This window comes from Myzus persicae, unplaced genomic scaffold, assembly GCF_001856785.1.
Source record: "Myzus persicae strain clone G006 unplaced genomic scaffold, MPER_G0061.0, whole genome shotgun sequence".
In the NCBI taxonomy this organism is placed as follows: Eukaryota; Metazoa; Arthropoda; class Insecta; order Hemiptera; family Aphididae; genus Myzus; species Myzus persicae.
In genome coordinates, this window is record NW_019100504.1 from 366,226 (window position 1) to 381,088 (window position 14,863).

Genomic DNA, 14,863 nt, shown 5'->3' on the forward strand with positions numbered 1-14,863 from the left:
TGACAGTCGAAATTTAATTTTGTTATTCTTTTTATTTCTGTTTAAGTGTACAGAATAATAGAAAATGAGATGAGAAAAAATATATTTTAAGGAATGAATACGTACGTGGTAAGCTGGTTAAGTAATAAAATAAAAAATGTGTATACAAACAAAAACAAATAGGATATTTTTCGTTTAGACCAATTTTGGATAAACATTCACACATTTTTATTTTTACAACATGTGAGTCCCTCTCTTGGCTTAAAATTTACGAGTCGATTTTATTTTCCACTATTCCGTTAAATTTTCTCTTTTCTTGTTTAGTTGAAACATAATTAACTTACTATGACGTTATATATATCCTATATAATGTTGTGTTATACATTTTGAATTACTTTTGTTACTTATATACTTATATATACATACGTAGATGGCAATAGATTTATATTAGTAGTGAAAATAATTAGTAAACCTATACTGCAAAACGCAATAGTTTTGTTTAAAACTCGGATTTATTACGTTCTGGGCCTGGAGTTCAATCATCGTTAATATTATAGAAGTAGAATGACAAAATAGCTATAATAGTACAATGCTTATTATTATATTAACGTTTTTTTTTTTTAAATTCTAGTTTAGAACTGTATATCATTTTTAGAATTAAATATATTAAAAGTTAAAAGAAAATTGTACATTTTAACTGTGCCTTATTACTGTATAACAGTACTGGTGCATCAAAATATGTATTTTGTTCATAGTTTATGGATTAACCATTGAAAATACTTAATACTATTTTTATTATTTGATGCTCATTAAATTTAAATATATTATCTGTGTCAATCAATCAAACGTGTCAGGCCTCATATAAAATGGATATATATGAAAATGAAAATTCTGTTAGTTACATTCACCTGCAATATGTGTGTGTGTGTGTGTGTGTGTGTGTGTGTGTGTGTGTGTGTGTGTGTGTGTGTGTGTGTGTGTGTGTGTGTGTGTGTGNTGTGTGTGTGTGTGTGTGTGTGTGTGTGTGTGTGTGTGTGTGTGTGTGTTTGTTCAGCAAGAAACAAGTCTTACAATTAACACACTTATGTATCGACATGCTCTAACATATTTCATAATCTGAAGACAAAACTATTCACAAACTATCACTGATCCGTATAAATTTATTAATTCCATAACTACCATAGTAGGACTGAGTGCCGTGTTAACTTTCTTTGGGGCTTAGGGCAATTATATTTAGCACCCCTACATACATATTTATACATTTTTCGCCCTTAAAAATGTTACAACTCTGGTAGCACTAGTAGGTACAATACATAGTACATACATTAAAATGTATACAATAAATTATTTAATTATCTTAATGTGGGAAAAAATGATAAGTGGTTTCTATTTGAAGTGCTAATTTTATTTTAAATTCGAATACGGCAATTATTGGAATAGAATACTGGTTTTGTTCAGAATTCAGTTTACTTAAAAGTTAAATCTTAATTATACTTATTCACCGTTCATTTCTTTATGTTTATTTGAAATTGTCGACATCACTAGGTGCTGAATCAATGTTTCTGAGATTTCATACATTTTTCTGAGCATTATATTATATTTTAGTAAAAAAAAAATTAAAGATTAACACATATCTACTATCATAAGATCAATATTCGCGGTTAGGGTTGGTTTATAATGTAAATATATAATACTACCAATAAGGAAATAACTAATAACAGTAATAAATAATTATTAATAACATCAAATATTCCTGTGTCTACGATTTCATTAATTTCATATTAGACAATGTCATTTTATGTTCTAGGGTTCTGTACTCTGTAGTTTAACATATAAAATAATATAAATTATCTTGATTATATAATATAATCATCAAGGGTGGTGTATCCAACATTTAATTTTAACTGGTTAAAATAATTTATCACAAGATACAGAAGCTATAATGTCCAACGCGTTATTGTCGTATTGAATTCCCAATTCTCAACTCTCATTTCTTAATATAACAGTGTATCCTAATAAAGATATTTATGTATATTAACTTAATGTATGACTATCAATTTTTATAACACAGGTTGCGGGTGCTAGATACTAGTATTAACTACTTTACTCAAAAATCGAAATATATAACAATGCCATGTGTCCGGACTTAGGCACGAGAAGAAAAACTTTTTCACTCGAATAACTGTTATTCGGCGTTAATGTTACCTTCACGGCCCCTCTGCCTGTATTCCTCTTTCTGTTTTACTTTTCACCACACCCTCCGACTATATAAGACCTACTATGCTACTGCTACTATGTTTACGATTATTATTTTACTGCCGTCGCTATACTGCTGTTAGTACTTTTTTTTACTACTGCCGTCATTGTTATTATTATATTATGGCTTTTTGCTTCGCCACCGTAAACCCTCCCTCCAATCCAGTTTTGGTGAACGTGCAAAGAAATATATACAATTAACATTCATACACATATACACAGTATCAACAGATTACCTCTATTGTCAAACATCTATTGTTAATTTTCTTTCTTTTTTTTAACCAAATCAGCCATTTCGATTTTTAATTAATAATAAATTACCTACTAATTATTAGTTGAACAAAATATCATATTAACGCATATAAATGACGTATACATAACGTGGATATGTCAGAATAAAGTTACATGGACTTAGTCGTAATATAGCTGTTATATTATATAGTAGCATAAGCATAATATAACAATAATAATTACGAGTATCAACCGCATAATCCACGACGCGAGCATACACTCTCGAGGGACCGTCACTAATATTATTTACCTTATTTTATAGTTGTTGTTATTATATACATTAATACATTAAATACAATAGCAGAGTCAGCGGATGGAGAGAAACCAGCTCGCGTGGTAGTGGAATTTTGGTGGTATCATCCATAGTGCCTGTATATGCGGGATAGCGACCGCAGCAACGAATATAGTAATAAAAGTAATCCTACGCAGTGCTGTACCGAATATAAAATTTGGGGAGGTGAAAACGCACAAAATTAAGTTATTTAGGTGTATACATACGTTAGCTGAATATACCCAGAACCAGTCACGCCCAATCGAACGACGTGTTAAATATTGCTAGGTACTGCCATATAGTTTTTATTACCTAACTTATAAGTTATAACTAAGAATCTTATGAAAATCAGCTCCACGTGTGTAGACAACCTTTACTGGTCAGGTGTAATTTATTTGATAAAAATGATAGTAAATCGTATATAATTAAATGAAAATAGTTTATTTGTTTGTATACCATTTAAAATTATGTTATATGCACAATACTAATTGTCCCAGAAGACGTGTATTGGAATATTACAATATATATGTTATGTATATATTTATATACATCGATAAACAAAGTTATTTTAAACAATAAAATACCACACCAGCTCAGGTGATCCTTAAAGAAACTATACAAATATTACTATACTTGTATACTACGCATATGATTTAGATTATTACTTATAAATTATAATATATTATTTGACATGTGTGGATATAGTTATGTGGTGCCATGATGGGGTGTATTATAACAATATAACAATTAGATACTTGTCATTTATTTTAATGAAATATATTACCATAACATAGTATGTATCGTATACTATCATCACAATTTGACAACAGACTATATTTAGTCGTTTTTTCTGCAGTATAGTTATTAGTTATTACATAGTTGTGTACACAGTACCTATATATACAAATGCATTAAATAATTTCGAAGCATATTTATTTGGCGAAGTGTATATTATATATGTATTATGTATGTTTGAATTAAAAAAAATTATAATAATCGAAGGTTAACATTTTAACAGCGGGTATTCTTTTATACGATTATTGTTGTATTATACAGTACACAATTTTAGGTCCTCGTTAGATGTTTTGGGTAAACCACATGAATGGGTGTGAATAATTATCATATTAACAACGATTAATTTATATTGTATTCTAACAAAGATACTAAAGAGTTTTTTAGTAGTTTTTCCTATTTTATAATATAAAAATAATTCAAATTTACAAATTAATTTTATTATTTAACTATCAAACTTTTAAGTTTATAAAAGTAGTATAATATAAATGAACATTTTAAGTCTCCTTAACTTTATTTTAGTTGCAATGTATTTAAAATACATGGTAAATCATATAATAAATTCATGATCATTTCTCAGTAAGTTTGGTTAGTTTTTACAAAACAATGTAAAGTTTACTATTTTATAAATTTCTGAAAAATATCTATTATCGATTTCTAATGAAAAAATATAGGATAAGAAAATTTTAGAACAATTTTATATCTTTCTATAAAATGCGTTTTCGAATACGGGACGTTTAACGACCTGATGGAAAATTTATAGGAAATTGCATACACAGTTTTTTCGTATGTTTCTACGATTCTATGCTACGATTTTCACCAAAAGTCAAGAAAATGTAATAAAGACGACATTATGTTTCTAGAACTGCACTTGTCTACGTAGGTAGTTTTTTAAAAACTAAAAATCCATTATAAAACCAATGTATTGGAATGGAGTGTAATATAATAAATTATATTATTTATTTAAACGTGCACTGTGCAGTGTAATGTAATGTAATATAATCCTAGTTCAGTTCAGCCGGGTAAAAAATAAAACTAATTGTATACCACGTCGTATATTATATATATTTATGAATATAGGTAATCGTAAATGTTATTATTAAGTCATCACCTCCACGCCACTGGCTTATATCTCGGGCTTCTCGTGATGGGGTGCCTACTGTATCTGACAAGTATAACAATAATGACGTGGTGATCATAATATAAACCCACACCCGCATATAAACACACTCTCATATTTACATACAGGGTGTTTCACTATTATTTCCTTAAAACATTTTTTTTATTTCACCCTTCTCCAGCTTCTTGTTTGACTGTAAATTATTTAATAGATATTTTTTAAATTTTTATCTAAGTACCTAATTTAAAATTTGAACTAATAGTTTCTCAGCTATTAGAATGCTTACATTAATAAGATAATATTCTTTAAAAATGGTAAAACAAAATAATAAAATAGATGGGTATAATATTGGATCTAGTATTTATTTCACTTGGTCACTTGGACCATTTTTATAAATTAAAATGTTGATGTATTAATTAATCACCAATGAAAATGTTCGGATCACCATTATAGTCTCCATAACTTTTAAATCCATTAACCGTTATCATGGATCAATTATCCTTATTATATACAAAGTTTAAAAACTTAAAAACTGTAGGTTCCATGGTTTTGAAGTTAAATTTTGATGAATACAATTTTTCAGAAAAAAATATCTATCAGCTAAATAATTTAGAGTAGACAGTTTAGAAGAGAAGGACCCTCTTCTCATTTCTTCGAATGAGAACGAAAAGCAAAAATTTGTAGGTCCATACTTGATACTCCCAAAGTATAGAACCAACAAATCTTGAAAACTTTAAAATACGCTGTCTTCGAGTATAGGCAGGTTAGTAGATTTAAAAATTTCGAAAACCAGATTTTGAATAACTGCATAATATTATTATCGAAGAAGAAAAAAGAGGGCGAGCGTGCTAGGCGGCGAATCACTCTGTATACCACAACATTATAGCGCATACGACGTGATAAATATATGCATATCATATTATCATCATATAATATATTTGTGATGTACATGCCATGTCGCTGCGGCCGTATCTGTATATTTTTCGTCCGCCAGCGCAAACAAACGGATAGCAATGCATTATTTAGGCGCGCAAGTGTGTGCATGTGTGTGCTCACAACGAGAGCCTGATAGCGTCAGCGTGAGCGGTTTAATACGGAAGTGTTGCGCATACGTCGCTCCATTCTCATATCCTTTTGCGAGCCGCGGCAGCGGCAATGTCCGGTCTAAACGCTCGTATGCGTCGACCGCGCACCGTCGCGCCGCTAATGACCTGCCTGCCGGCGTGCGCGACAATCGCATCTACCTAGTATACATTATTATTATACGTTGGAGGGCTCGGGTAAGCACGGGGGGGGGGGTGTCGGACGGGATGATTCGCGGGGGGTCGAGTCCTACAACACACTATATCGTAATGACGGCGACGGCGACGCGGACGACGGCGGTTGGCGAGTGGCCAAAAAACGGTTGTTTAGCCGATAAAAATCGGGTTATTATTGCGTTATAAACAATTTTTTCGTCTTATTTTTTCCACGCACACCCCACACCCACATCTATATATTTAATATTATATATATATATTACGTAATATACGTCGTCTCACCGCACCCTTCGCTATTTGTTATTGATTATAGATTCACGCATCGACGAGTACACGCCGAAATAAAACGACACATCGCCATCACGAACGCCGATACGTCTAGCTGTATAACATTATTATGACGACGTACGCGATGACGGCCTTCTGTACCGCGGTACTGATCGCGTCCATCGTGGTCGACACCGGAGTCCGGAGTCTGGGATTGCCGCCGTCCGCCGACAGAGGGGGATCGCCAGCGATGCCGTTACGGTTTTCGTCGGCGGCGCAGGATCGCAAAACTTATCCGAACAATAGCCCTTCGGAACCGAGTTACGACTCCGGGAGTGACGACGACGATGGAGACGACGATGACGACTTGGCTAATACGGCCGAAGACGACAGCACCATAGAGGAAAGCGAAGATCAGCTGGACCAGGACGATCCAGGTAATTTTAGAGATTCGATTTACGATAGTTTTCAGAAACGCGATTGCATGCAGTATATCGTTTTCCGTGTTAGCGTGTTATACGACATTATGTGTAGGTATATACAACGGACCTACGGTTACCGTTGTAGCGTGCCAAATTCTAAATGACTTTTATAATAATATGGTATAAAACGATATACCTATTGTAGACTATGAAGATATTATAGATAATATTAACAAATTAAAGTATTAAGTGAAACTTAATGATTACATAAATTATAGTACACATTATTATACTGACAATAGAGACGAGCGTTAACAATATAGTATGCTCAATATTATCATTTACATCCATAAGACACAGGCGTTCGACTAATATTATTATACAATTATGCATCAGGTATGTAGGCTAATACCTATTTTTTCAAGTCAAATTTTGATCTCTATTGAATAATACTTACACCCTTAAAAATTAAATGAAAGATATATTTTATTTTGAAATGTAAATGGCAAAGAGATAAGTTCACAACGGTTCATCAATAATTTAAATTTACATAGGAAAATATTTTTTTCTCAATGCTAAGAGTTAAATTATGTCTTGTTACAGTTACGACTATTGATATTATTATTATTATCTTTTAAGTCATATTTAGACTCACAAAGCTTATAGTATGTGTATATTATAGAGTAAACTAATTCTAAAAATGTGTTTACTGCAATGTCGTTATTCTATATTACTGTATAATCATGTTATTAAATTCCCTGCTCTTAAACAAAGTTTATAGTTTTACTAGATTTTTTCAAATAATGCTGACAATGACATAAAATGCAGTTAACTGTTCAATTTTCAATTTTGACATCATCAGTGACGTGGCCAGGAACGTTTAATACCACGCGCACTTGCCAAAAAAAATCACTGTCTAATTTTATATGGGTAGTTTTATATTCAAGATAAGATAAACGTATAAATAAATATTTCAGACTTTTATTTTAGAAATACGAATTTTCTTTTGGCTTTTTCTTTGAAGTTTCAACTGGAAATTTCATCTGGTTTATATTAAGTTTGCTCGTATTTTAGGTATATATTTTCCATCACTTTTTTCAGAAATTCACAATAAATGTATTTATTAATAACAAAACTGCACAGTCAATAAAAAGAATGAAATCAGAAATAATATGTGTATACATATTGCACACCGCTATTTCTGTGATTTTTCATTTTCTTGATCATAATTGTAAACATAGTTTTTTGTATAATATTTTTTGACATCTCTGAATAGTCGATAATCCTTATAAATCACACATAATTTATAATAATAGTTTAGAATTTCATAAATTAATTGGAGAATCATGGATTTTAAAAATCAAGTTTTAGGTAAATTAAAGTTATAATTACAATTGTTCGTATAAAAAATTATTTATCTCTTTTTCGATCATTTTCATGGTTTATTATGTATTATAATTGTATAATAGGTATATGATAGGAACTACTGATATGTTTTATTGTATGTGGTTGCAATGCTGTATTCAGATATAAATAACCCTTGGAATTAATTTGTTTTCACATATTTTGACTTCTGAACAAGTATACATTATACTATACATTCATATGTTTTTATATACCTATGTTTTCCCGTTTCCTAACCATGTACTCTTACAGGCTACACATATATTCGCGCTAAATTAGAGAACTGACGCAGCGTATATCCCTTTAAGCCCACTGTAGGACCTCGTGTTATATGATAAAATATAATTACACAGGTACCTACCTATCATATTATGATGCTATATTATTAGCCTTATTTTCCTTACTATTCATACTCTATAGATATACTTACATATCTGCACAAATGTATGGATATTTTTTTCTTACAGAGTAGAACGGATTGAAGTGGTGTCCATGGACAGAAGGGTGTCTCTACACATCGTGTTTTTCAGACCTTTTATTTAATACATTTCACAATGTTAACCTGTGTCGTTATACTGTATTCTATACTAAGCTCGTTGCATATTTTTACACTTCTGTGTTTTCTAATGTCTTTTAAAAACCATTAACTACTATCGAATCGCTGATGGAGCGATTCATGTGTTTGCTGGGAATGAAAGTATAGTGTGAAATTTTAAAACGGTAAATAGTACCCTATCTGGTCTCCCATATAGAGCACAGACCCTATGTATAGAATCATGGTTGCCGTATATCTCTTAAGATTCTGAGTAGAGATATGAGCATAAAATATTCCACATTGAAATATTTCAAACTCGAAACTTTCCCCTTCCTTGAAATATTTCAATAAAATATTGAAAATAATATTATTTTTAAATGTTGTGTTTTTTGGTTTATTTTATAAAACCATCACTAGATCTTATTTGTATAATGTACGATCAAGGCCGTAGCCGGGGGGGTAGGGTTTACCCCCCCCCCGAAATTGTATTATTTTTTTTAAATAAAGATTAATTTAATTTAAATAATATTTTTATTTTTTCATATTTTATTATATAATATAACATATTTATACTCTAACACCCAACCCCCCTAAATATTTTTCTGGCTCCCTGGCCTTATATACGATGTACCTTAGTAATATTTCTATAAAATATTCCACTTAACAATTAGCTAAGTACAGATATTTACTTAATTCTTACCATAGTTTTACCTAAAAATTTGATTTCTTATTTTTCAAAAAAAAAAAAATTATGAAAATTTTAACACTTATTATAAATGACATCCTAATCTACCCAATCCTGTCACGATAAATCAGGGGTTATAATCGGCAAATATACCAGCTATTTCATAGGTAGGTGCCCCATTGGGGGTGATTTGATTCCAGAGTTAATTTGGAGGACGTATAAATTGATTCCCTGCAGCAGACTTATAGTTGATTCTCAAACTTCAGCCTATTAGCATTCTCCTCCAGGAGACACCACGGATAAGTTGGCTGACCAATCTAATCAACATTTTTTTATTATAGTTATATTAAATTTGATCAATCGTCATATTTTAATTCATTATGCTCACATGATTATTTAAGAGTAGGTAGAATAAACTTTTTCAATTTATTTATCAAATGATGTCAATCATTGTCACAGTTGATTGTTTTTCATAATATACCAGAGAACTATTGCGGGAAAGATAAACATTTGAAACTCATCGCTTTTACAAAAATTGGTATCTGCCATTGAGGACATATTGAGGTTATGGTTGTATAATATTTATGTGTGCACCATTTCCCGCATAAACACTTATTTTTTCTCATTTTTTACTGATATACAACAAAAGGGGAGAATCAACTCATGCATACCTCGTAATTGCCCCGGAATCAATTCACCGGTCTCGATTTAGGTAAACAGGTACCTCGTCTCGTGTAGCTCATTCGTACAACAGTGTGTGACGCAAATTTTGTGCGGTATAGTGCATAATAAATATAGACATAATATAGTATACGACGAATCCAATACCATACAAGCGCGATAAAAATAAACGGATTATTGTTTGTTAAACGAACCGCTGTCGTACGCGTCGTAAACTACTAGAATAATGATAAAACTACCGCGGGGGGCGGCGGCGGCGGCGGCGTAGTGACGGTGACGAACCGAATGGAGTAAATACGTTTAGCGTTTTCATAAATATATATGCACAGACACACATGCCTATATATATATATATATATATATTATATATGTACACGCACAAGTATATATATTATATACGTACACGTCGGAGGCGAGTAGTGGAGGTGTAGGAATCAAATGGAGGCGACAACTTACGTGTGTAGGTAGGTACTATAGGTACGTATAAACGCCGCCACGACGCGATACGTACGCGCTGCAGGCGGACGGCGGGCGGCGGCGGCGGCGGCGGTGAAGGTTAGTTTATGTCGATCTACATCATCGTCGGCAGCCGCGTTTGATTGCCGAGTCGCTGCTCCCCCCCTCGCTCCCCCGGTCAGGCGCCAATTTCATCCGCTCGCCGTGTGCGACAGAATACGAGAAAAGCACCGGTGCGTACGTGAAAATATATACACAATAATATACTGCTGCGGTGCGCGCGTTACACGCCATCGCCCTGCCCGCCGCCACACACGGCGTATGTGCAAATAAAGGCGGCGTGCAACGATTGAGATGAGGACACCGCGGTGTACGCAATAATAATGTAATATATGAAAAACGCGAAATCCGCCACGGCGCGGCGGCGTTTGTTGTCTGAAGTCAAAAATAAACAAAAAGCACAAAAAAAAAACTACAATAATAAGAATATCACGATGTATTATGGATACGCTAGCGCGTAGAGTACATTATTGTTATTATTATTATTATTATTATTGCGATGTAATAATATACCATATAATAGCAGTGGCTGCAGCAGAAGCAGTCGTCGTCGCCCGGGGTAAATTAAAAGCCGACACAGTTTAAATGATCACTACGGTTTTTAGTCAACAACGTCCGGCGGCGGCAAGTGGAGTATATATAATATAAATATATGTATATACGTGTAAGCTATAAAGAGAGAGGAGGCCGCCGCCCCCGTGTCGTATTTACTCGGTTATTGTTTGTGTTGCACGCGCGTGGGGTAGTAACGCGCGTTATTCGTATTCATATATTTCGTATACAAATATAACACGCACACACACACACACACACATATATATTTATTTATGTGCACACGCGGCGGTGGAAGTGGTGATGATGGATGCGCTTTAGTATTCATGAGGCGCGAACGGACGAGATGAAGGCCGGGCGCGGAGGGAAAACGGCAAAGAAAACTTTTCGCGTAGTCGCTCGTGTCGCGAGCGCTGTGGACGGGCAGCAAAAACGCCGCCGCCGATGTATATAATGTACGTGTACATGTTATTATGTTATTATTATAATATGCATCTTCGGAGGCCTTCGGATTATTCCGGAACACCGGCGTTGGTTTGTCTGCAGATCGCGATGACCGTTTCGACAGTCAGACGGCGGGCCGGCGAGTAACCCGCCTAAGTAATATTATAATAACGTACCCAATAGTATACGTATAACAGCATAGGTATAATAATATAATAACAATATTATAGTGCACTGTGCGAGAAGGTCCGTTGATACGGCATGACTCGGGACGTGGCGGAACGGTCAACAACAACAAAAAAAAAAATATCTAAACTTCGCGATAATCGCCGGCCGCCGCCGAAACGGAGAGTTCCACAATATTATCAGAATATCCGGTCGCAAAAAAAAAAGGCCCGCCACAACGCTTTTTCCGGTATTACTATATACACGTTTAATAGTCAGGTAGGTCCCAGCAGTGCGCGGCGTCGGAGGCGATCCGGGACCGCGAGTCCGCCAAAACTTCGTACGCCGCTGCCGCCACCGACGACGACGACGACTCCTGCGGGGCGTTAATTGTAATACGTTTTTTCGTTCGGCACGCCGTCACTAACAGACGCATACCTCACGAGATATTTACGACGTCGTGGCGGTATTGCGCCGCGCGACGTGCACTGTATATAGTAATACACCTCTATATATATATATGTGTATGTGTGTGTGTGTACGGTTTTAATATAATAGTAATAATAATATGCAATTACAATATCGAATATTATATTATAATGTAATATATAATATAGCTGCGGTTTCGACGGGTCTTAGTTTTTCATCACGTTCGAGTCTCGCAAACCAAACCGCCGCCGACCACGATCGAGATTTATACCGCCGCGCAGTTGGAGCACTATTATAACAGCGCCCGGTGAATTAGCGCCAAATGTCGTTTGAGGAGGAAAATGATTTCACGAGTGCCCGCATACATACTTACCTTTCTATACTTTCGTTCATATACATACGTACACACCTACATTCGTACATACGTACGTACGTGCATGCACACGTATAGGTATATATTCTACGGGCAGTTGCGGCGGTTTAGTGGTGCGTGGAGGTAACCCGCATATTGTGTGTGTAATAGCGTATGGGGGATGAACAAGAGAGAAGCTAGACGAATATCACGCGGGGACATGGCGGCGGCGGCGGCGGTTGATGATTAGTCACCATCGGCGGGGAAAGACGTATTAAAGTACGACGACGACGGTTGTATTATTTATTTTTTAAACGAACTATAGCGGTGTGCGGTCTGGCGAGCGGCGCAGCCGATATTATTATATATAGAGAGCGAGGATATCGTTTATATCGTCGTCGCCCGTCCCGATTATTGAGGGCCGTTCGAGTGAACGAGTTTGTCTTGAGCATCTCGCGCTGTGCCCACGGTAAAGTAAACGGAATATTTCGATTGTCTACGCTGACGAATAAATAAGCTTATTTTCTCCTGTAGCAATATTGTATATGATGCATGTAAAATATATTGCACCATCGCCGTCATCGCTAACTCTGTAGCCCTGTCTAGTGTACACGAATATTATATAATATACAATTTTAGTATTTTACATTCATTTATATAATACATTTTGTAAAATAGGTATATATTATGATAAATTATTTAATATGCATGTATTCTATAGTGAAAATATTACCCATATATTATATAAATGTGCTCACTTCGAATTATATGTGATAACTGATAAGTGATAACCAAGTAATACCTACATTTTAGTAAAATTTGTATCGAATACTGCATATTTTGTAGGGTGTGTATTCGGTTTAATTATGTGTTCGGTAATAATTAAAACAAATTCAGACGGGTCATTGCTGCAAATGAGTGGTTTTATTGATCATCACGCATTTCACCGATTCGTGTAGGTACAGTAGGCCACATACGGATATTATACTATACTGGGGCTCGGCGGGTATAGGCCAGGATTATTATGTTATAATTACATTTTAAGTCTAATGAATTTTGACGAATTATCGCTTTTGAATCAAAAATTCACAAATCTGATATTTTAGACTCTGAGCGGAGGTATATTTTAATGATATGAAAATTATAAGTTTTTAAACAAAATTTTTTTTGTCTCATCACCTTTTGGAATTGAAACAATACAATTTTTCAGTTTTCAACTTTTACCTATGGTGCTGGTTTCTGGTTGCAAATATAATTGATTGTTACTTTGGAATGCCATTATTTTTTTATGAACGTAGTATACATTTTCAAAATATTTTTGATCTATTATTTATAGGTATTTTAAATGTTCAACTTTTTTTTTGATTTATATCGATACAAAGTTCTTCAAAGACTAAATATAAAACAGGATCCTTCATAATTTATGCATATAGGAATAATTGAAAACATCGAAAATAAATAGGCACTGCAAGTTCAAATTTTGACAAAATCACATACATTTGAAAGTTGTTATTTAGTAAAATAAATGTTTATATTTTATGTTCATTACATTTTTATTACATTTTTATAACAATGACAGGTAAGTACAATGTTCCTCATCAGTTGATCTTATAGCAATCCAAAAATATTTAAAAACATATAATTACACAATTTGTTTTTAAGCAATTCAACTGCAGTTCTTCCACTTTGTCTGATCTTACCACAAACGACTCGACTTATTTGAGTTCTTGGCATGAGAAATTCTTTGTGTATAAACATCATAAAATATGATACTAATGACGAAATTGACAAATATAATTAAACTATTAATGACAATAAATGAAAGTTTGACGTGTATCACATATTATGATTCACAAGGCAGTCAACTTAGATATTTCCAAGTTTAAATGTTGACGAAATTGAATATTTAAACGAAAAATATAAACATTTTAATTATTTTCTTGTAATTCAAAAAAGATTATTCGCAGCTATTTAAAACTTGCTGTGATTACGTTTATTATTATTTAGTATGCACAGTTCAATTTTTTAAATATACACCATTATTTAGTTTAATTTTAAGCTATTTTTACTATAAACGTTGGTATTGACTATATTGCCATATAACTATAACAAGTTAATTATATATATATATTGTGCATGCAATTTCAATTTAATCTACCATATTACTAAAAAATAATAATTAATAATAACTTATTAATTTAACTTAATAATTTCTTTTGAAATGTAGGCCTGTCACCACTCAGAATAGTTTACGCAATAATTTATCATTGAATTCAAATTTAACATAATGATGATAAACACACTCCAACACCTTCCTACTATACAGCAAAACGACTTCTGCGTTTGTTTTTTTTTAATTTAAACTACGTAGAACTGTAAACAAACAACAGTAGGAGCTCTAGTAACAACTACAGAACTTTCCATCATTTCGACTGCAATTTAA

General features: G+C 33.5%; 1 protein-coding gene across 1 annotated transcript in view; it reads left to right on the plus strand.

The window, feature by feature from the left end:
• LOC111028690 overlaps positions 1-14,863 on the plus strand; it is a 69,529-nt gene that overhangs the window by 2,133 nt on the left and 52,533 nt on the right. The window contains exon 3 of the mRNA XM_022307425.1: positions 6,282-6,672. Within this exon, the coding sequence (XP_022163117.1) occupies positions 6,366-6,672 (307 nt within the window). The 5' untranslated portion in view covers positions 6,282-6,365. The remainder of the gene's footprint in view (positions 1-6,281; positions 6,673-14,863) is intronic.